Raw genomic sequence first — 23,678 nt, 5'->3', positions numbered from 1 at the left:
ATGATAAGAAAAATTTCATGGTGCTGTTTTCTTTTCATTGATATAATACCAACCTTCAGGTACTGTCAGGTGATGTGTTATTCAAATATAACTAGGGAAAAACACAAAAATTAGTTGTTTTTAAGGTGTAGTTATTGATGGCTTGCCACATTTATCCAGTGAACTCTACTTGGACAAGTTAACAGTGTGCCAGGCTCTGTGCATTTTATCAGTTTACTTAGGCTGAAATCTATAAATTCACCAACATTCTGCTAATATAAATACTGTTTTTTCTTTATTTCAGATGCAGTACCTCTTTTTCTGAGACTTCTTCATTCACCACATCAGAATGTTTGTGAACAAGCAGTGTGGGCCTTGGGAAATATTATAGGTAAGGTGAATTTAGGTTTGAAAAGTCTCCAATTAAGAATCTTAATTAACTTTTTTCCCACATTGGCGTAGCCATTACACACTATGTTTCCTCTGAATTTAATGTGTTTACTATATTCTTGCCTCATAAATACTTATTTAAAATGGTACTTCTTAAGTGTAAAAGGTGTGAAAGGATATACAATTTGTATCACTAGTGGTAGGTTAAATTTGTGTTCCCAAAATTGAATTGCTGAGAAATAACACTTGACACCTTTGAGCAATGGTGAGGAAACATCAGTGTCCCAACATGAGCCATTACATACATTTCAAACTTTTTCATCCTGAATGTAATTTTATTTTAAATACAATTTTCATTTCTGTAGGTGATGGTCCTCAATGTAGAGATTATGTCATATCACTGGGAGTTGTCAAACCTCTTCTGTCCTTCATCAATCCTTCCATTCCCATCACCTTCCTTCGGAACGTCACATGGGTCATTGTCAATCTCTGCAGGAATAAGGACCCCCCACCGCCTATGGAGACAGTTCAGGAGGTAAATGAAGAATTGTAAAGGCCAGATAATATACTTTCCCTATGTTTATGCTTTAGGTATTCATGCACAGGAAATGAATTATGCGTATACTGATTTCATTGCAGAAATGAGATTTTTTTAAAGTTAACATACCATACTTAATTACTGACTCCTGTGAAATAAAAGTTTAGTGTTGTATGGTACCAGAAAGAATGTCAGTCCACCCTAATATCTGTTTTTACATGACTATTTTAATAAAATGAAAATTTATAAGAAGTTCAAATAGAAAAATACAAAAGGAGAAAAAAAGCATCTCAAAAGTTTTATTACTTCATTGAATTACTGGATGTTAAAAAAATTCTGGGCTGCTACAATAAATCTAGTATACTTATATGCAAATGTTCTTGATGAAAGTATGATAAAGAAATGGTGGAATAAGTGGTAGAGGTCTGCCCAGCAAACATGGGGCCCTGCATTCAAACCCCAGTACCACCAAAAAAAAAAGTGTGAAATACCTTGAGTTTTTAAAACTTTTATTCAGTTGACTTTATAGAGAATTGTTGACTGTGTGTCTTTATAAACCAAGTCTTTAGCCAGTGTCTGCTACCCTTTCTTATGCAAGGATTCTTAGTGTTATTCCCTGGGAAGAATAAGGCCTAAGTTCAACAAACAGTTCTGTACTTTGTCCTGGTTATAATTTTCTGAGATCAGAAGCTTTTATTTCACTAAAGTATCTTATTGAATGAAAATCTTTTATTTTCATCAGGTAAGTGTGACAATAATGACAGTTTTACAGATAACTTTTCTTAAGTAACTGTAATTGTATCCTGGCATCTCCATTCTTTTCACTTGACATTTTATGTCATAAAGAAGGTTGTTAGAGACAAACATTTTTCCTTCAAGGTAATTAATTAATCCCTGCCAGATTTATTTGAATGTTTTAATTGGACTTTTAAAATATGCTTTTGGTTTTTCAGATTTATCAGATTTTCATTCTCCTAATAGATATCCAAACAAATTTAACATTGTCTTTCTTGCCCTGCAAACAGTATTTGCTGCTTTTTGTGTCACAGTTGTTTATTTTTACAAAGATATGTCCATCAACTTTAGAGTTACTTATTGTTTATCTTCTTTCCTCAGATTTTGCCAGCTTTATGTGTCCTCATCTACCATACGGACATAAATGTAAGTAAAGCAGAAGCTTGATGTAGCATTTACTCTTGATGGAACTGGAAGGGATTTTAGATAAGTGTCAGAATGTATTTTATCAATGTGTCAAACTTCTACAATGTATATATGGTTTTTGGAAATGGGATTATAGTTAAGTTTAGGGTTAGATTATCTAATTAGCAAAAATGTGTAATTGTCACTTATTTATATAGTTAATTAAATTATTTATTTCATCATTAAGAAGTTTCCACTTATCCACTGTCTAACATTCTGAAGTTTCAGTTGTCTGCAATCAACTGCAGTCTGAAAATATTAAATAGAAAATTCCAGAAATAATCAATTCATAAGTTTTAAATAACTTTTGTTGTGGTATATTATTATAATTATTCTGTTTTGTCATTGGTTATTGTTGTTATTCTCTTATTGTGCCTAATTTATAAATTAAACTGTCATAGGTATGTGTAGGAAAGAGCATAGTATATTTAGGGTTCAGTAATATCCCCTATTTCATGTATCTACTTGGGGCCATGGAATATATTTCCCTCAGATAAGAAGGTACTGCTATAGTTTTTAAAGTGTTCATATTTATAAAGTGGTAAAACTTTATAAGGTGCTAAGTTCATATAGTAAATAGCTGAGAATTGAAGGTCCAATACCTGTGCTCTTTCATACCATAATCACATAAACATACAACATGGTGTGAAAGCAAATAAACAAACAAACAAACAAAAAAAAATATAATAGAGAACCAAAGTGCTTGGTTATGGAAGCACAGATAATTTTGTTCACCAAGGAATTAACATTTGAGTTGAACATCATGAGAAGTCTTAACAGAGATGTGAAACTTGGTAATGTTCATGGTTAGTGTTTATTGAGAGTTTAAAATGTGCCAGGTACTTTTAAATGTGTTTTAAGTACTTTTCATATGTTGACTTATTTATTTAATTCTTAGAACAATTCGGTGAGATCAGTATTATCATTGTCCCTATCTCCAATACCTACAAATGTGGCTTTAAAAAAAAAAGAAGATGAGGTAGTTATTTGTCTAAGTTCATACACTTGCCATGAGTAGGATTTTGTCAAGTTGAGAATCATTTCAGGAACATGAGGAAAATACTAAGAACTCAAACACATAGAGGTTTTGGAGGATACAGGTAGATCGTAACTCAATACATTTGACATGAAGTTTTTTTTTTCTTTTTTCCCCTTTTCCTTTTGAATTTTTATTAGCATATATTAATTGTACAAAGGGTCTCTTTTTCTTAAGTAAATTAAAGAAGCACTAAACCCCATGCTAAATGACTCACTTGCGCATAGACTATAGGATTGACATGGAGTTAATTTGCAGAGTTTTGCTTCTGTGTTAAAGACTTTGGCTTTTGTTTTGTAATGATTATGGGGCCATTGAAGATTTTTAGCTAGAGGAACAACATACTAATATCTATTTTATACAGGTATGGTTATTTGTAACAGACAGATTACTTAGAAAAGGTATGGAGGCCTCGGTGTGGGGGGAATGTTTGAATGTAGGTAGAGCTATTTTTCTGTCATAATAGTTTGAGGATGATGAAGGTATGAACTAGAACCAATAATAATAGGAATTGTTACGGCAGGGAGAATTTTGAGTAGTAAGGGATAAAGTGAGTAGTACTTAGAACTTGTTTATTCTGTGGAAATATTTATCTTGTTAACAAAAGATAATGCAAATTTAGGATTTATCAGTATGTAAGGAATTGATGAAAATGAAGGCATTGAATAAGATTGTATAGTGGAGGATGTGTTTCAAAAAGAGGACTAAAAATTGAACCCTAAGAAGTTCCCTGCATTTGAGCAGTGGATGCATGGGAAAAAGAACCAAAAAAGGGGTTTATAAAAGTATAATTATTATAATGGATGCATAAATTTTGAAATATAAAAAAATAGGCAGAGATTTAGCAGGTTCTAAGTCTTACAAAGTCTTGAATACCACATCAAGAGTCACATACCCTTTTTATGTAGCTGATAGAGAACTAAAATAAGTGGTCAAATTCTATTTGGATTAGTAACTCACTCTATTTAAGAAAGGTACAGATTTCAGGGCAGGTTGTGAAGTTGGGAATCAGATTGATGGTGTTTTTGGGTAGGGATGAGAGAAAATTAGAGCCAGTACTAGAGCTGAAGCATTAGAGGTAAGAAGGTGAAAGGAGAGTTCAGAGATGTGAGAGATGCTTAAATGATATGCTGGATTTGATATGGATGGTGAGAGAAAAGAAGAGTCAGGGATAGTAGCCAGCTTTCTAACTTGATTTTTAGGGTAGTTTGTGACAGAACATAAGAGTGCTATAAAACAAGAATGAATTAAGAATTAATGAGAAGATGAATGGTGAGAATGGTGGAAAATAGGTTGGGGGCAGGGGGGAAGTTAAATGGGTTTTGGATGCCTGTGTGGCATTAGAAGCAAAACCACTTTGACCTGATGACTACAGGAGAAATCTGACTTGGTCAGTTTTGTGTTCACTTGCTTTCTATCTGTTGTGTGGCTTGATGTTTTAATTTGCATTTCAGTTATAACTGGAGCTGAACATTTTATTTGTATTTTTGCAAATGGATTGCTCACATTTATTGCCCACATTCCTATTGGATTTAGGGTCTTTTTTTCATAGCTTTTAAGAATTCCTTGTGATTTAAAAATACTAGCTCTTTATTTATGATAATATTTTGAATATTTTTGTAGTTTGTTTTCTCTTTGTGCTATGTTTTCCATGCAACTTTTTTCTTTTTGTGTAATCAAATATGGCCCACCGCTTTGTTTGCATTTTGTCCGAGCTATAGATTTTTATTATATGTAAGAAATATCTATAAATTTCTATTTTTGAGTGTTTTATTAAGAATGAGTGATGTTTTAGTGTCTGTGGAGATAATCTTATGATTTTTTTTCTCCTTATAAATGACATTCCTAAGATGGAACCATGTTTGAATGTCTTAAATAATCCCACTTGTTCATGGTATGCCATTTTCTCAGTGGTATATAATACCACTGAGAATATTTTATTTAGAATTTATATTTTATTTAGAATAATAATAATAATATTTTATTTAGAATTTTTGTATCACTGTTCACATAAGTGATAATCAGTTTAGTTTTGAAGTATTTATTAGGTATTAATAATTTACACTGATTTTAAATAATATTTATTAGTAATTTTACTAATACAATTAATTGGTGTTATTGGTCACTTATAAATAGTAAATTATGTCATCATTTAACAAATATGACATAAGCTATTTGGTGTTAGTATTATAGTCTCATTGCTTTATTAAATTTAAGTGTTACTGTTACAATTCATTTCTTTGTGCTCTGGAATAATTTATGGCATTGACTCTGTCCTTTTGGATAGAGTCTATAGGATTAGTTCCTTAATAATTTTCTCTATTTTTGCTATGGAAGTTGCCTTCTTTAAGCTTTTGTCTCCACTGAGGTCAGTTCCTATGAAATATTGTCCTAGGAAATACTCATTTCACCTAGGTTTTCAGTTTTACTTGCTTTATAAACATGTAGATTACTTTCTAAATGGTTTCTGTTTATTTTATTGTTTCAATAGTTATTTTCATTGTTTCTCATTTTGTGTATTTGTGCTTCAACACCCCCCCCTTTTCTCATTGTTAGCTAAGACTTTCAGAGAACTAGACTTTTATTAGTTAGATCTACAGTTTGTTTTTACCAACTAGTTCTATATTTTTCATTGACACATCATTATCACTTAAAATCCATAGTTTAGCCAGTCACAGTGGTACATGCCTTTAAGCCCAGTTATTCAGGAGGTGGAGGAAGGAAGATGAAGGCCAGGTCAGACAAAGATAGCAAGACCCTATCTCAAAAATGAAATGCAAACATAAGGGTTGTGGGAGTGTGGCTTAAGTGGTAGAACACTTGCCTAACATGTGGGAGGCCTTGGGTCAATCCCTAATACCACCCACACATGCACAAAAATTCATAGTTCACATTGTATTTTGCTATTGGTATCATACATTCTGTGTGTTTGGACAGATTTGTATAAAATTTTAAAGCAATGAATTTCCTTTGATCACTATTTTTAAATAATCCCAGTGCATTCTGATATGTGATGTTTTTGAAATTTTGTGGGGGGAGTGTTAGTTTTTGGTTTTTGTTCATCCAGAACTGTTTAGTATATGACTATTCATTTTCTCTATAGAAAATCTTTGGTTTTTGATCATTAATATCTAGTTTTATTGCCTTATGAGAATGTCATAATATTTCTTATTAATGATATTTTCTTGGGATCTAATAAGATTACTGTGCCCAATATGCAGGTTGTATTGTCTGTGAGGAGAGGATAAAGTTCAAATGTATTTATAAAATTTCTAGCTTCATGTTTTTTTTTTGGTAATACTGAGTTTTAAGCTCAGGACCTGTACTTGCTAGGCAGGTGTTGTACCACTTGAGCCACCCCACAGCTATAGCTTCTTCTTCTTCCTTTTTTTTTTGGTATAATTAACCTCTTTTGTACTGATAATAGTGTATTAAAAATCTCCTATCATTAGTGTGGTTTTAATACCCACACTATTATCTGCTTTATCATGATGATTGCAGGGTTATTTGGTGAATAGATGTTTATAACTGTTTTATCTCCATTGAGTTGTGGATTTTGCCTTATAGTGTCCTTTCTCCTTTGTAACACTTTTTAAACCTAAATTCTACAGGTCTAATAACAGAATTGCAACTTATGCTTTCTTTTTATCATTCATTTGGTGTACCTTTGCTGTTTTCTTTACTTTTAGCCTTCTCAAATTACCTTGTTTTAGGTATGTGTCTTATATGTAGCATACAGTGGATTTCCTTTGAAAAACCAGCTGAAAGCTCATTAACACCTATTGAATGAAATGTTTGGTTTCAACTTTGACATTTTGGGTAATAATCTGTGTTTTATTCTCTGCCTAGTACACTTTTTTCCCCTTTTTAAATTGTGTTTTGATATTTGGGAAGACTTACATTTTTGTTCTAGTGGTTACCTTTATACTTACACCTTTTATAATATCCTTTTCTACTATCTCTTTCAGTGGTTTCAGATACTAATTTTTTTTCCTTTCTCTTATCTATGCAAATGACCAGTTAGCTTACTCTGTTTTCTCTTGCTTCATTCCTCTTTTTAAATCTGTAGGTTTATTTATATCTTTCGCAAAATTTGGGGATATTTCCCACCATCATTCCTTCAAATATTTTTTTCAGCTCCACTTCTTCCAGAAACTGTGATGATGTATTAGATCATTGTTAGTGTGCTACAAGTCTCAGAGACCATGCAAATTTCTTTTCCATTTTTCTGTTGTTCCATTGTTCGGATTGAGTGATTTCTGTTGAGCTAACTTTGAATTCATTGGTTTCCCTCCCATCGTGTCTTTTTCCATGATGAGATTTTGTATTTTTTTGTTTCAAGTGTGTTCATAATTGCTCGTGGAAACATTTTTGTGGTAATTTCTTTAAAATCCTTGTCAAGCCCTTGTCAGACATTCATCTCAGTGTTGGCATCTGACAGCGGTCTTTTCTCTTTTGTGTTGAGGTTTTCCTGGTTCTTGGCGTGACAGGTTATTTTCACTTATATACTGCTCATTTTGGGGATTATAAGATTCTGGTTTCTGTTTTACCTGTTGCTGCTGGGCTAGGGGTCAGTCAGGCTTGTTTGACACATAGCATCAATAGACACCTCTGCCAATGAGACCTTCTCACTGTCAGGGTAGGGTGATAGGTGGACTTAGATCTTGGGCACAGCTTCTGTCCTTCCATTTTTAAAGTTACAGTGTTTCATCAGTTTTTCCAGAATGTATAACATTTACAAATTTTTCTTTCATTCTTTGTGTTAGTCCTTGATCTAATATATTTTAAAATATTAAATGTTTATTATTAGTCCTTTTACTGAAGTTTCCCCAGTCATTTTTAGATAAATGAAGTTCATTCATCTATGCATGGGATCAGCTTATTTTTCTGTAAAGGTTCAGAGAATAACTGTTTCAGACTTTATGGGCCATGTTGCTGTCCTACAGTAGTGGACTCTCCTCTCTTTTCTCAAGTCTCATACAAGCTTAAGATAGGAAGTTCAGACAAAAACTAGGATTAAACTTTTAAGTTTTCACCATCATCATTATTGTTGTTGTTACTATTATTACTACTACCACTACTACTACCACCACCACTACCACTATTATCACTTGTAGTACTAGGAATTAAACTCGGGGCCTTGCATGGCTCTACCACGTGAGCCATGTCCCCAGTCCTTTTGCTTTTTTTTTAAAGCTTGTTTTTCAGGTAGGTTTTGTGCTAACTTTGTCCAGGGTGGCTTTGAACAATGATCGTACTGTCTCTGTCTTCCGAGTAGCTGGGATTGTATGTGCACACCACCAGCCCAGCAGTTTCTCTTTTATGGTTGGTAATTTGAAATTTTTAGTGTTCCCTGACTTCTAGTAATGCTGAATGTATAAATTACATATGGTTTGGTTTGCTCTTCTTATTCATTTGTATGCTTTTTTGAAGGATATGTGAATCTAGGTAGTGCTGTTATTTTATAGCAAGAGAAAGTCTTTAATTTTGATAGCAAATAAATTAATAGTAAAATCTCTGCATTTCATATGAGATAATAGCAGTGCTTATTTGTGAAGACACCAGAAAAACCATATATGAGATCTTTGACCTTGAATGAATTACCAAATTTCTGAACCTATTGTTTTGTTTTGCTTTGTTAAATTAGAATAGCAAGAGCATGATTTGTACTCCATACTTTCATTTGGGGGCATGTCTTAAGGGCTTTGCAAACAATTTCTTCCCCAAAGTTAAAGTGCAAGTCATTTCTCTTACTGTTTATTTGAAAAATTGTACTTTTGAACACAATTGAAACTATTAGACTGGATAGATGATCTTTTCTGGTGTCTTCTAGACTTGAAGCAGCATAGTGTTAACCTTATCCTGTATATGAAGTGTTTCATACAATTCTTTGATAACTAATTTGTGGGACCAAAGAGAATTACTTTTCTGCTTGCTTTTAATTTTATCTATATTATACATAAATTCAGATGTTGGGATAGAAGTATACTGTACTTCTGTGTCTTGTGTTTGTGAAGAGTGATCCGACGTAGACATTGAGAGAAGGGTAAGGTACTTGCCATTCAATAGATGTCATTGAGCTGGGTGCCGGTGGCTCACGCCTGTAATCTTAGCTGCTCAGGAGGCAGAGATCAGGAAGATTGTGGTTCAGAGCCAGCCTGGGGCAAATAGTTCGGGAGACCCTATCTTATAAAAACCCTTCACAAAAAAGGGCTAGTGGAGTGGCTCAAGGTGTAGGCCCTGAGTTCAAGCCCCAGTACCACAAAATAAATAAATACATACATACATACATAAATAGGGCTGGAGGTGTGGCTCAAGTGGTAGAGTGCCTGCCTAGTAAGCACAGAGCCCTGAGTTCAAACCCCAGTACTGCCAAAAAAGGAAAAAAAAAAAATATATATATATATATATAAAATATATAAATACGTATATATATATGTGTGTGTATGTATAAATAAATAAATAAATGTCTTTGAAACCAAGGTAAAACATAGAATCTCTGGTTACTTGTTCTGTCACCTATGATTTTACACATTCAGACAAATATGCCAATGGGTTATTTTTTTACTTCCTATAGATTCTTGTAGACACTGTTTGGGCTCTGTCATACTTGACAGATGGAGGTAACGAGCAAATACAAATGGTTATTGATTCAGGGGTTGTGCCATTCCTTGTGCCTCTTCTGAGCCATCAGGAAGTGAAAGTCCAAGTAAGTATTTTAAATTTTTTCTTATTTATATACAAGTTCCATTTGCTGTAACCAGTTATCTTTTAATTATGTCTTTAATTAAGTTTTAATTATGTCCATTAGCATTTATCCCCAAGATCGCACCAGCAAGTCTCTTGAGCCTAATTTGTTGATTTCCAAATCTTTTATTCGTCAAGATTCTTTGCTGAGCGTTAGACCATGTAGCCAGTTATTCTTGCCCCTAAGAACTCCTTCAAGCATTTCATTGTCATTTAAGTCAGAAAGAAATGAAACAGATCTTCTCACTCAAACTTGTACCTCCTAGGTATCCCTTTTCAGGGGACAACATAGTCTAAGCTGGAGTCTTCCTTTCATTTCCCATTCTATTACCAAACCCTTTCGATTCTCAGATAGCTTTCAAATCTATCTCTCCTTATCCAAAGTCAGTTTCAGACTTATTTTAGTTTCAGACTTACTTTCTGTCCCCCAGATAAGTCCAGTAGCCTTTCTCCTAGTTTTAATTAGGGTGAGGTGCTGTTAGATCTGCTCATCACACTTACAGATGGAAATGCTTTACTGTTTTAGGCCTATGTTAAAATCTTTCTGTGGTACTAGTTTAGTAATGGATAAGAATAGCTATTTCTAAAGTGAGACTTTATGATTTTTGTCTTAATTTGCCTGTATTTTTTAACCTTTTTTGCTAACGATTTTTCATACTAGTTGTTCATGAAGTTCATTTTTTGTAGGAGAATATTATTTAAAATCCAGAATTGCTTAGACTGCTTATTGCCTTGTATAGGGATGAAATAAATGTTAATTATTTGTTCCTTACGTTTTTACATTTTCCCAGGATTTTTATACAAATCAGTTTCATTATAAACAATTAAACTTAAAGAAAATATTTTATCCTCCCCACCCCAGACTGCAGCACTCAGAGCAGTTGGCAATATAGTGACTGGCACTGATGAACAGACCCAGGTTGTTCTTAATTGTGATGTTCTGTCTCACTTCCCAAATCTCTTATCACACCCAAAAGAGAAAATAAATAAGGTAAGGCATATAATGTCCTCACCATTAGACCACTATATTGATTTCTGTTTATACATATCATTTTTAACTGCCCCCTTGTTTCAGTTGCTTTGTGTTTTGTTGTGTTCTTCAGAATCACTGGAGTTAAGATGAGAATTGTTTTAAGTCACTCTATAATTGTTTTGTTTAAACTTGTAATTGTTTCTTTTGTGTTTTGGAGTTTTGGGGTTTTTTTTGCATTTGTTTTCTTTTGGCAGTCCTGGGATATTTAGGGCTTCATGCTTTCTAGGCAGGTGCTCTACCATTTGAGCCACATCTCCATCCTTTGTTTCTTACAGCTGATACCCCTGTTCATCATGGAATTAAAAAAATATTTTTAAGCTACTTAAGGTTTTATAGATTGAGCAGTTGCAGTGGTCATTAAATTAGTAGTTACTAAATTTTCACTAGGTGAAAATGTATACAACATTTTCCACTGGAGTAGCTTGTATTTTTTTAAGCAAACATATCATAATTTAATCTTCTGTAAAATTGGGATGGACCTTAAAGTGCAGTGCCTAAAGTGCTTAAGATGGAGAGCATTAAAAAATGCTCTCTTAAAGATTTCAGGCTTGATGTACAGATTTATTATGAATTGTCTAATATGTAGTTAAGTGCTTAAGTCTTTATGTCGTATTCCACACAGCATCCATTTTAATAACATGCATCAGAACTTCATTCCTTTTTATGGCTGAATAAATATTCTTTTGTATGTGTATACTACCTTTGTCCATCACTTGTTGATTGATGCTGGGGTTGTTTTCATCTTTTGGTTATCATGAGTAATGCAGCAATGAACATTGGAATATAAACACCTGTTTTTGAGTCCTTGTTTTTAATTCCTTTGCATATGTATCAAGGAATTGCTGGGTTGTAATACTATGGTAGCTTTTGGAGGAGCCATCAAACTAAGGTGGCGGAGGCTAGAGGTATAACTCAGTGGTGGGCTGCTTGACTAGAATGTGCATCTTAGACCATCATGAGTCCCTGGAGTAGAATTTACTAACTTGATTTTTCTTCCCCCTCAGAATTTTAATTTAAAAAATTTCAAACCTACAAAAAATTTGCAAGAAGAGTTTAGTGAGCAACCCATATCTGCGTAAATACAGATTCATCCATTGTTACCTTATCACAGTTGGATGTCAGAATAAATTAGTCGACTCTTTCAGTTGTTAATTATAAAAGAGAAGAAAGAAATATACATTTGACATGTTACAATAAGCCTTTTTATTTATGACTTACAAATCCTTTAATGTTAGGGTAATATTTATGTTATATAGACCCATCCTAAACTAGTTAAATGTTTAATTTATGTGGAACACTTCGTTGAGTATATCTTGTGAGTAAATGTTTTTAAAATAAAATAATTCACCTTTATTAGAAGTAGTTTTAGCAAAGTATTCAGAAATTTGCTCTTATACTTATTTCAGCCTCTCTTTAAGTGGAATCTGATACACAGGAATATGAGCTTCATGAATAAAGATTTTGGTCTGTTTCATTCACTGCTGCATTGCCATTGCCTAAAATAATGCCTACCTTTACAGAAGGCTTGTATATTATTGAATGGATAAATGCTAGATTAATGAGGCACAGTGTTATGGATGGAGTGTTCTGACAACTTTTTTTAAAATGGGAGAGTCACTTTAACGCAATTCAAGTTACTGTGGTGTTGTATATATAAAGTTTGTTAAAGTAAAAATATAAAAACATAAGATACAGTTTTCAAATAAAAGTGCCTCATATTTTGTTGAATTACAGGAAGCAGTATGGTTCCTTTCCAATATAACTGCAGGTAACCAGCAACAAGTTCAAGCTGTAATAGATGCTGGATTAATCCCTATGATTATTCATCAGCTTGCTAAGGTCAGTTATATTATGAGTTCATCATCTCTCATACTCTATTGTAACCAAGACTCTTTGGATAAAAAAGTCCATTTTGTGATTTCTTTTTTAACTTTTAGGGGGACTTTGGCACACAAAAAGAAGCTGCTTGGGCAATTAGCAACTTAACAATAAGTGGCAGAAAAGATCAAGTGAGTTTGAAAAATATTTAACTGTCAGGATCATTAATTTTGGAAAATGGACTACTTTTTTATGTTTCAGAGTTCCTAATTATTTTAAATCTATGTACCGTATTCTTTTAGAGGAAAAGATAATTATATAAAAAAATGTATTTCTTCTCTTTTGCTGTCTAGGTTGAGTACCTTGTACAACAGAATGTTATACCACCATTCTGTAATTTACTGTCAGTAAAAGATTCTCAAGTGGTTCAAGTGGTTCTAGATGGTCTAAAAAACATTCTGATAATGGCAGGTGATGAAGCAAGCACAATAGCGGAAATAATAGAAGAATGTGGAGGTAAGAGTATATTGATTGAAGGGAAGTCGTTGAGAACTCTAAAACATTAGTTCTTTAAAGTCATTTTATTAGAAAGAACATTTCTAGGGTACATTGTTGTTATATGATCAAAATAGATTGCTGTTCTTTATTTGCTATATTAATGTTCAAAGAGAATTTCCCAGAAAACATTACTTCATACTTTGCAAAACTTAAACATTGACCTTTTTTTAAATAGTAATACTTGGTATTTGTTTGTTTTCCATTGCTATAACATAAATACCTGAGACTGAGTACTTATAAAGAAAAGAAGTTTATTTAGCTTTCAGTTTTAGAAGCTGAAAGTCCAAGACAGGGTGGCCCCATTTACTCAGCCTTTAGTGTCAGCCTCATAGCAGATAGCAGCATGGCAGAATACATGTGCAAGAGATCATGTGGTAACTCAGTAAGCCACAGAAGGATTCAGGGGCCAGGCTCACTGTTTTATAACAGTTCACTCTTGTGGGAACTAACCAGGGTCCCACAAGAACTACAGTTATCTCTTTGGAGGCCAGTGCCTAACCAACTCCCACTAGACCCCAGCTCTTAAAGGTTCCACCAGCTCCCAACATCTCTACACTGAGGACCAAGACTCTAACACATGAAACTTTAGGGGATAAACCACCTCTAACATATAGCACCCCTCAGAAGTCACAAGTACATGAGAGCAGATTAAAAGCCTGGAGAAACCACTAAACTAGCACTTCTCAAACAGTGGAGCACTTTTTTTCATGGTGTACATGTTATCGTGTGACTATAGACTCCACTTTGAGAACTACTGTTCCATGTTGCTGGAAAAGGTTAGTCATCTGTAACATTTTGTTTGAATGCTATCACTTGTACTGGTTCTTACAGTTGCTACAACTGCATGGTGAAGATTTTACTGTAGAAGGTACTTTGAAATTTTAATAGGAAATGTGACTTGAAATGCTACATCATTTCTCATGGTGGCATATGAGGCATGTATTTCAAAATTCTGTTCTTTAAAGGTACCTGCTTATATGTACTGAAGTATCCAAGACTTAAATTAGTTTATCCTAGTACGATTTTTTAAAAATATTTTGCTGACTACTTTATATGAATATTCTACCCAGTTTATTTTTTTTTAAGAGAAAACTAATACTATAGCATCATAGATTACTCAAGTTAGAAGGTTTCTTAGTAACAAGAAGACATTATTCCAAAGATGTTCAGGGGTTTTGTCCAAGGTGATAGGAGTAGGTACTGATAGAAGCCAAATTAAAGTCCAGATTTTTTTTTTTTCTCAGTACTGGGGCTTGAACTCAGAGACCCATGGTTGTTAGGCAGGCTCTCTACCACTTGAGCCATTCCATCAGCTTTTTTTTTATGTTAGGTAGTTTTGAGGTGGTGTCTCTCAAACTGTTTCCCCAGGCTGGCCTCAAACAGCAGTCTTCCTGATCTCTGCCTCCTGAGTAACTAGGATTATAGGTATGAGCCACTGGCACCTAGCAAAATCCAAATCTTCTTAACGATTAATTTGATGCTGCTCATTCTATGTTAAGATGTTTCACTTTTTTTTTTTTCCTTTGCAGTACTGGGGTCTGAACTCCAGCTTTGCCACTTTGCCAGCTTTTTTTGCTCTGGTTATTTTGGAAGTAGGGCTTGCTTTTTGCCAGGATCAACCTGGACCACAATCCCTCTATTTTTGCTTCCCTGTGTAGTCAGGATGACAGGCATGCTCCATATCCAGTCCTTGTTTGAGATGGGATCTCATGAACTTTTTGCCCAGGTTGGCCTCAAACCATTCTACCTCACAAGTACCTAGGATTATAGACTTGAGCCTTCACTATCACCCAAGATGTCTTACTTTTTAAGATAATTAAAAATTAACATTGTAAGTTCATAAGTTAACCCAGAAGACTTGAATAACTTGCAAAATTTTTACTTTTCACTTTTTCAGGGTTTTTTTTTTATTAATACATTTGCTTCTGTCTTTGGGAGTAATAATTAAGATACATGTTTGGTATTTTAGAATTTATAGAATACATACAGCCTTTGACACTCATTTTCCCATTTTTATGACTTGTATGTTATCTTTAAGAAATGAAACTATTTCAACATATGTAGTCAAAACATTTCAAAGAAGAATATCAGAAAGATTTTTAATTCATAAATTTGTGCATCTCATGCATGGAGCAAATATTGGTAATATAAATGAAGTCATTCAGGGATGGCTGTGGTAATCACATGCCTTTCATCCCAGCTCTTGAAAGAAGGAGACTAGAGGATGGAGAGTTCAAGGCCAACCTGGAGTGCATAGACCCCGTTTCAAAACAAAAACAAAAAAGATATTCTATGCTTACTGTTTTTTCTTGTTGTTTTTGGTGGGATTGGCATTTGAACTCAGGGCTTCACACTTTACCACTTGAACCACACCTCCAATCTATTTGCTGTAGTTATTTTGGAGATGGGGTTTCAAGAACCATTTGCCCAGGCTGGTCTTGAATCATGATCTTCCTAATTTCAGCCTCCCAAGTAGCTAGGATTACAGACCTGAGTCACCTCACCCAGAGTAATTACTGTTTTAAAAAAACTATTTCCCCTGCTTATTATACCTATAGGACATAAGAACTCTATTCAAAGTTTTTCAAAATTTAAAGCTTTATCTTATATCAATTATGATGAAGTCTCTAAAACCTTATTTTCCTAGTTATATAAAATAATAACATTCAGAAAACAAAAGACATAGGAAGTACTATATAAAACCATAAGATTGTATTAAAATCATCTGAGAGATTGCCCATCTGGTACTTTCACTAACTTGCTGTGTGACTTGAAATCTCTGTGCCACTGTTCTTCATCTGTCAAATGAAGTATTTAGGTGGTTTTTAAACTGCCTACATCAAGGAGAAGGGTACCTCAAAGTTTTTTAAGGAGGAAGAAATTAGTGGGATTCTGGTCAAGTTTTTACCTGTTTTTGGAGACTCATCTTGAGTAGAGAGAAGGCATATTCTGTGACCTATAGGATTTTTCCATAATTAGAATGAGCACAGTTTAGATTTTTTTCTCATTAATTGTTTTGGTATTTTTTATCAGGTTTGGAGAAAATTGAAGTTTTACAGCAACATGAGAATGAAGACATTTATAAATTAGCATTTGAAATCATAGATCAATATTTCTCTGGTGATGATGTAAGTAGGGGTTTATACTCTGCCAGTTGAGCCATACCCACCCCAAACCCTGTGTATTCAATTTCAAATTGTTAAATTTCTCAAAATCACTACTGAATTCCCCAAATATTTTTAGGTGATTAAAATAATTCATACAGAGTTCTCTCCTAAGGGGTAAAATACTAATTCAGTTTGGACCATAGTACATAGTACCATAAGGTAATAAGGGTATTTTTTCTTTTTATAGATCGATGAAGATCCTAGCCTCATTCCTGAAGCAACGCAAGGAGGTACTTACAATTTTGACCCAACAGCCAACCTTCAAACAAAAGAATTTAATTTTTAAGGTCAATTGAGTGCAGCATCTTTCTCACGTTCGATATGAAGCACCACCAGATGGCTACCAAACGATAAGAACAACAGCAACAAAGGCTCCAAAACACACATGCCTCTTCGTTTTGATGCTTCTAAAGCAAGCCATGTCTCAGTCACTTTGCAGTTGCCAAAAGTCACTCTCACATGGACTGTAAATGCATATGCATGATTTCCTAAACTGTTTTAGAATTCTCCTTAACAATCTCAACTCTCCTATTTTTTCCCCGTTCCCTGGTGCCACATGCTGACAACTGCAGTCTCCAGTTTAGAATATTCCGTAGTGGTGGCATGTCAGCTGTCCACTGATATTCCTTTGGAAAATGGTGCGCTGTGGATCAAGACACTTTGGTATGATGCATATTCACGTTGGAAGACTAAAGAGGTGCAGTGTGATCTGAGCCTCCATCATTGTCCTCCACAAACATATTTTCATATTCTTTATGTGGAAGAATAGATTTTAAAGTACAAGCCAAATGATTTTCATTGGTGGAACTGACACAAAAAAGTAACTTAAAACAAGAAACTTGGTTATTGATTAAACAGATAAGTTTAAAAAAACAAAACAAAACAAAACTGTACTTCATCTACCAGTAATTGATTTGTTTATTATCTGCCTCAGAAGCCAGGGTTGGAGGAAGAACTTTAGATATGGATGGTAATGCTTTTGCCATTATACCTAATTTTTTGAGAACAGCAAGCCCTATTTGACCACTCACTTCAGCCTGTGTGTTCCTGCTGTTTTGAAGTAATCAAATGCTGTGCATGGTATTTTACCTGAGCTGCAACCTGTTACGGACTTGAACTTCTGTTTAAGTTGAAAGCAAGAGTCCCTGACTACAAACAAAAATAAATAAGTAAACAAAACAACAACAACAACAAAAAATGGCAAAGGTCTAAAATACTCATTGGTGATGTTTTTTGGTTTTTTTTTTAAATCTTGCTTTCAGCTTTCAGGAGTTAATATTTTTGTTTTAATTTGATAATTGGATATGGTTGATTTATATTGGGTTTAAACTGTGGAGCTTTCATGTTTACTGTAATTTAGTCTTAAAACATTTTTTACTTAGTAAGCAGTGCTTTTGATAATGTGGTTGGCAATAAGCCAGCAACTACTTAGAAGTGTTATAAGACTTCATTCTTTGAGTATTGGGAAAGTTCATTCAGATCCTACACTAAAAGCAGCTGCAGACATTAAAAGATTCAAACAGGGATCTGTGTAGAGGAATAATCTACAGTTGTTTAACATAAACCGGATTTGGAGTGATTTTGAATTCTGCAAAATCTGGTGTTGCTATGTAAAGTCATTGCTTTTGGTAAATTGTCTGATCCAGTTATTAATGAACGAATATGAATTTGAAAATTTTTAAACTAAATAATTTGTGCTGTCACGGAAATGGTTTTGTTGCTCTTGTTTACTGGGTATAATTTCCCAATGCATTGATGTGAAGGGATAGAAAATCTAAACTAACTTAGTTATCTGACAGGGGGGGTATTTACTGTGATGAAGATGAGACAGATGCCATCAGAGCTTTGTGAATCAGCTGGGGTGTTTTCACTGATAAACAACACATAGCAGGTGTGCATTCATTACGAATATCTGTATCTGCCAAGGTGGAGCCACTTTAAAGAGTGAGTTTTGTCTTGTATCTAAAATAGATACAAGCGTATGTTTAAACTGCAAGATTTTTACTTGCTAGAGAATCTGTTTTAATATAGTGGTTTGGCCTCTGATTATTTATAGGTTTTATAAATTTTAGAATCAATTTCTCTTTAAGGTGGCTCAGATTTTTCAACTCTTGTGCACATAAAATTGAGTTGAAGTTCATTGTGCCTTTTTTCTTTACCCAAATTTTGAGTTGAAGCTTCGTATGGTAACTGCATCCTGTTCAGACACTACTGTCTAAAATTTTGAGACTGTGTGGTGTTCACTAAAAGTAGGAGTAAAAAAGTCAAAGCAAATTAAGGTCACAGACTTCGGTGAAACCCTTAAAGTCCAAATCATCTTGTTATTGTGAATTGTCCCCCTTCCAGTTTAGTTTCTTCCTGACTCTCCATACTTAACTGACAGTTACCTTTCAAATTTTGCACACATTGAGATTAAAATTGGGCCTCTACTGTGATGATTCCTATTTTCTCTTGTGTTTTCAGTGCAAACTAACATTTAAGTGAACATTAGCATCAAGTAGTGCAGACATATGTGTGCATTTGCTTGATTCAATTTGTTGTGACCTTACCAGTTTTGAATTGGAATTGCAACATTTCGTAGATAAAGAAAATTAAGTATATTGCTGCACTTTTAAGTTTCAAAACAGTGTTTTAAAATTGCATTGTTTTTATTTTTTTTAAACTCAGTTAAAAAAGACTAAAACGTTCTTTCAAAAGAGGCATCTAAATGTGTTCCTAATTTTGTATATGGGCTTAGGTTTTGTAACCAATAAAAAAAGCTGCTATCAAATATGATAAAACATTGAAAGACTTATTTCTGAAAATAACTTCATTGTTTATTTTGTGTTCTGTATGGTTAAATTTACATTTGAAATTAATTTTCAAATAGCCACAATGGTGGTGAATCATGAATTATTCTGTCATTGTATTTTGATGTGTCTTTATCACTATAACAAAAAAGGATGGCCAAAATCTATGCTAGAGAGTACTTTGTGACAAGTAAGAAGCATAACATCTATATTAATTTCCTAAGCTGTGGTAACAAAGTACCATAAATGAGGTGACTTCAAACAACAGAACTTATATATAGTCCTGGTGTCTAGAAGTCTGAATTCAAGGTGATGTCTGGATCAAGTTCACTCTGAGCCTGGGATCTTCCTTGCCTCTTCTTAGCTTCTGATAGTGACTGGCAATCCTTGGTGTTCTTTGGCTTGAAGCTGTATCACTCCATTCTCTGCCTCTGTCATTAGATGGCCCTCTCCTTATGTATCTCAGATTTAAACACTGTAACTTAGAAAAAACTATTTATTTGATAAGATGCTATGATTATGATTTTCATTAATCAACCAAACCAATCAAACTTTAAGGCCTGCCTAACCCTTTAAAACATGTATCATGTAACATAGAAAATAGTAATGGAAGAAAACCCTGAAAGTTTCAAACTGTTAGGTAGAGGTTATGGCTCAAAATGAAATCTTGGATTAATTAAAAGAACAAAGGAGCAGCCCAACTTTAGAGTATAGGAATATTTTTACTTTTGTATAATGCCACTTCAAATTATTTTTGAAAGAAGTCAGTGTGTAAGTAAATAAATGGAGTAGTACTCATATACTCTTGCCATCATTTCCTTCAGAAGGGGCATCCTTTTCAGGGTATTATTTAGTTATTGCAGGTAAACAAGAGTAACTGGCATTCATAGAATGCCTGTTGTCTTACAGTGATGGTTAGGTTTTTGTTTCTTTGTTTTATGAGATTGGGGTTTGAACTCAGGGATTCATGCTTGCCAAGCAGGTGCTCTACCACTTAAGCTACATCTCTAGTCCATTTTGCTTTGATTATTTTGGAGATGGGGTCTTACTATTTGCCCAGTCTGGCCTCAAACCATGTTCCTCCCTATCTAAGCCTCTCAAGTAGCTAGGATTATAGATGTTTGCCATTGGTTCTCCACTACAGTGGTAGTTAGGTTTTTATCCCTAGTTGAACCCTGGAGAATTTTAGTTAAATCTGTCTGGGAAAAGGGAATGTAATTTCTGTACATTTAGCTGTGAATCTTAAGGTATACGATCCAGAGTATTCCATGTACCCACCATTCATTTGTGCAAAGCTTAAAAGGAACTCTTCGTGTAAGTGCTGTACTTGATTAGATCACTGAAAAATAGTGATAGAATGGTTCTCAGAAAGTATTTTTTATACATAGTATCAAGAGAAAGTAGAGAAAATGGATATGGGAATACAATCTGTTCCCACAATTTATTTGCCCTAGAAATCCCTCAACTAATTTTGGAGTTTTTCAAACCCTGAACGATTTAGTCTGGATAATTCTGGATAATTCTTGTGTGGTGTTTGTCCTGTGCACTGTAGGATGATTCACGGCATCCTTGGGCTTTACTCACTGGATATTAGTAGCACTTCATCCTCCTTTCCCCAATCAACAAATGTCCCTGGTCGACAAAACCTTCCTGGTTGTGAAACATTGGCCAAGATCAATTCTGTAGACAATGCCACTCAAATGAGGCATCCTAAATCATGACCTGTGTGAACAATACCAGGCTTTCCTCAAATGCATAAGATAAAAAGAGACAAAAATGTGTCTTGTCTTCATTCTGAGTTTCAGAAAAACTGAGCTGTCTACTTACCTAGCCTTATTTCCCAAATCACCCCATCTGTGGGAACCATAGATGGTATGTTCCCTCTATTGCAAAGGACTTTAGATAGAAACAGGAATAGAGAGTAACTAGCTGCTCTCTGAAGTTTACCCTGTGGCTAAAAAAGTGTTGTATCAAACATTCATGTGTTGATTGCCTGATCTTCTCAACACTGCCCCCATAGCAGTGTTTCTCAAACATTTTTAGTTGAAGATCTAGGTTCTATGGGGAAAGCTGGTGTTGGACTAGGAAATCATAGCATAGTTTGAAAATCACTTCTTGAGGCATTTGAGAGATTGGCCTCCCCCAAAATTTGCAAGTTTACTAAATAAAAGCAGGGGAACTGAGCCGGGAGAATGGTTAGAACTCTGTGGTAGAGGGTTTATCTGTGCAGGAGGCCCTTCCCCCAGCACAACAACAAGAACAAAACCAACCAAACGAACTGTGGCTGAGACATACTATATAGGAAGTGTCGCCTTCTTCACCCTAAAAAATTGCCATCTACTTCCTCTTCTTAAATTGTGGTAACTCAAAGGTACATGGGGCTTTATGCCAAGTAAATGTGTGAAGCTATAAGATAAATGAGGAACACCTTCATGGGACAGCAGTTTACTGAATGGTAAGTAGAACAGTTTTATGGTTATACAAGACTAAGTGTTACAGAATAAAGTACACTTTTTACATAATGTTTTTAGAGATAAAATACAGTTTTTGAGGTTTTATGGAACAAGAGCCAGAAAAGCTAAGAAATAAATGAGACACTCGAAGGGATTTTGTTCTACCTTGTTGGTATAACAGTAGTTGCATAAAATTGTTTTTTACTCCTGAACAAAAGTTACTTCTCTTAAATGTCCGTCATCCTAAGTTATTTTTATTGAGTCTAAATTTTTAGTTTTTCTAGCTAACAGAAGAGACTGATCTATTCTTATGAGCTCCTTCTGCAGCCAGAACACCCCATGCATTTCCTCCCTCCTGGAAGGCATTACTGAACCTAGTTCCTGTCTGCTTATGCATTTCATGGCCCCCCAAAATAATGGGTATGGTGTGACTAGTTTCTGAGCACAGTGTAATGGGAATGTTCCATCATCTGGATATGTAATTCTAGTAGAGTGGGGGAAGTCTTGCAATCATTTTACCAGTTCATCATAGTTTGTGATCAAGTAATAGCCTCAGCAGTCTTTAACCAGGTCTTAGGCATCTACCCTTTTCAGTTCTAAATACAGAAATTGATAAATTTCCTACTACTTAGTGCAGCCCGGTTTTCCTCATAATAAGATCATGTCCACATGTACCCTTGTCTTCAGAATTTTGACTAAGCACTTAGAAGCATTCAGATACTTGTTCAGCACCCTGGGCACAGGATACTTTAAAAAAATCACAGGACTAGAAGGTAAAAGGTCTAACATGTTAGGGGAAAAATGGTATGTAATGATACAAATAATAAAGGGAATTGACCTAGTTAGGAAGGTGATGAGGTGCCAGACTCCCCAACCTAGTAAGTCATGTAAAGGATTTTGGCATTCTCAATCAAGAGGGATAATAGATGTATGTTTAAGAAGATCACTGGTTGGTACAGGAAGGACAGGAAATGTACTTTGAGTTTAGTGACATAGAAGTTGCTGTCACTGGTCACATTAGTGTGAAAACACCAAGGCAAAAGATCAGCAGCTTGGTCCTTGATAAGCACAGATCAAGAGATGCTTGGCCACTAAGATAGGGGTTGGTGATGTCTTAAATACAGACATATCAAGGATGATTCCATAGGTGTCTATTGCAAGCCACTGAGTAGGAGCATCATAAGACAGGGAAGAGAATCAGATGTGAAGGAGGAAGGTGGTGAACTTTGCACTGAGACATACGAATGCCTATATGGCAGCTGGAAATACCGATCAGTCTGGAGCTTGGAGGAAAAGACGGGTAGAGATTTGAGGCCTCTGCCTAGTTCAATGGGCAGTGCCCGATGTATATTTGGAGTGAGAATAGGACTTAAGACTGTTGTGAAGTTCCAACATTCAATAGGAATGTGGTAGGATGAGCTTGCAATGGAAACAAGGAATGACCAGGGACATAGGAAGTAAACCAAAAGGTAAAGAGGTGTCATTGCCCAGTGGTGCTGCTAAGCAGTCAAGCAAGGTAACTGTACTTCGGGTTTAGTGATAATGGAGGCCACCACTCCCCTTAAGAGCTTTGTCATTGTGGTAATGAAGACAGAAACTGGAATAAAGGACTGAGAACATGCCTTAAGTGGTAGAACCACTGGCTAACAAGCATGAGACCCTGAGTTCAACCCCCAGAACTGTCAGAAAAAGAAAAAGTAGAAAGGAGTAAGGAGCAGGGACAGAATATGAAGACTGAATCTGATTGGGTTTGTTGCTTTTTTTTTTTTTTTTAATTCCTTTTCTATTTTCTATTTTACCCTGAAGGAGAGGAAGACAAAGTGGTTGCTAAAGGATGATGTGAAAAAAATTGTGGGGGAGATGCAGTTGAGAAATACGCTGAATATACAAAGGAAGAGTATCAATTTCCTAAGTTACAGGGGAGAATCCAGAGCGTAGGCGGCAGGGTTGGCCATACGCCTTCAGTCACA

The 23,678-nt window shown here is 34.8% G+C and overlaps 1 protein-coding gene across 2 annotated transcripts in view; it reads left to right on the top strand.

The window, feature by feature from the left end:
• Kpna3 (karyopherin subunit alpha 3) overlaps nt 1-19,260 on the top strand; it is an 86,010-nt gene extending 66,750 nt beyond the window's left edge. For both annotated transcript variants that reach the window (XM_020170900.2, XM_074043414.1), the window contains exons 8-17: nt 284-370; nt 735-904; nt 2,024-2,068; nt 9,721-9,852; nt 10,753-10,881; nt 12,658-12,762; nt 12,861-12,932; nt 13,095-13,257; nt 16,333-16,427; nt 16,654-19,260. In XM_020170900.2, the coding sequence (XP_020026489.2) occupies nt 284-370; nt 735-904; nt 2,024-2,068; nt 9,721-9,852; nt 10,753-10,881; nt 12,658-12,762; nt 12,861-12,932; nt 13,095-13,257; nt 16,333-16,427; nt 16,654-16,752 (1,097 nt within the window). In that variant the 3' untranslated portion in view covers nt 16,753-19,260. The remainder of the gene's footprint in view (nt 1-283; nt 371-734; nt 905-2,023; nt 2,069-9,720; nt 9,853-10,752; nt 10,882-12,657; nt 12,763-12,860; nt 12,933-13,094; nt 13,258-16,332; nt 16,428-16,653) is intronic.
• The last annotated feature ends 4,418 nt before the right edge of the window (nt 19,261-23,678 follow it).

This window comes from Castor canadensis, chromosome 10 (genome assembly GCF_047511655.1).
Source record: "Castor canadensis chromosome 10, mCasCan1.hap1v2, whole genome shotgun sequence".
NCBI classification, from domain to species: Eukaryota; Metazoa; Chordata; class Mammalia; order Rodentia; family Castoridae; genus Castor; species Castor canadensis.
The sequence above is the reverse complement of the archived record's forward strand: the minus strand, read 5'-3'. Positions and strand labels throughout refer to the sequence as shown.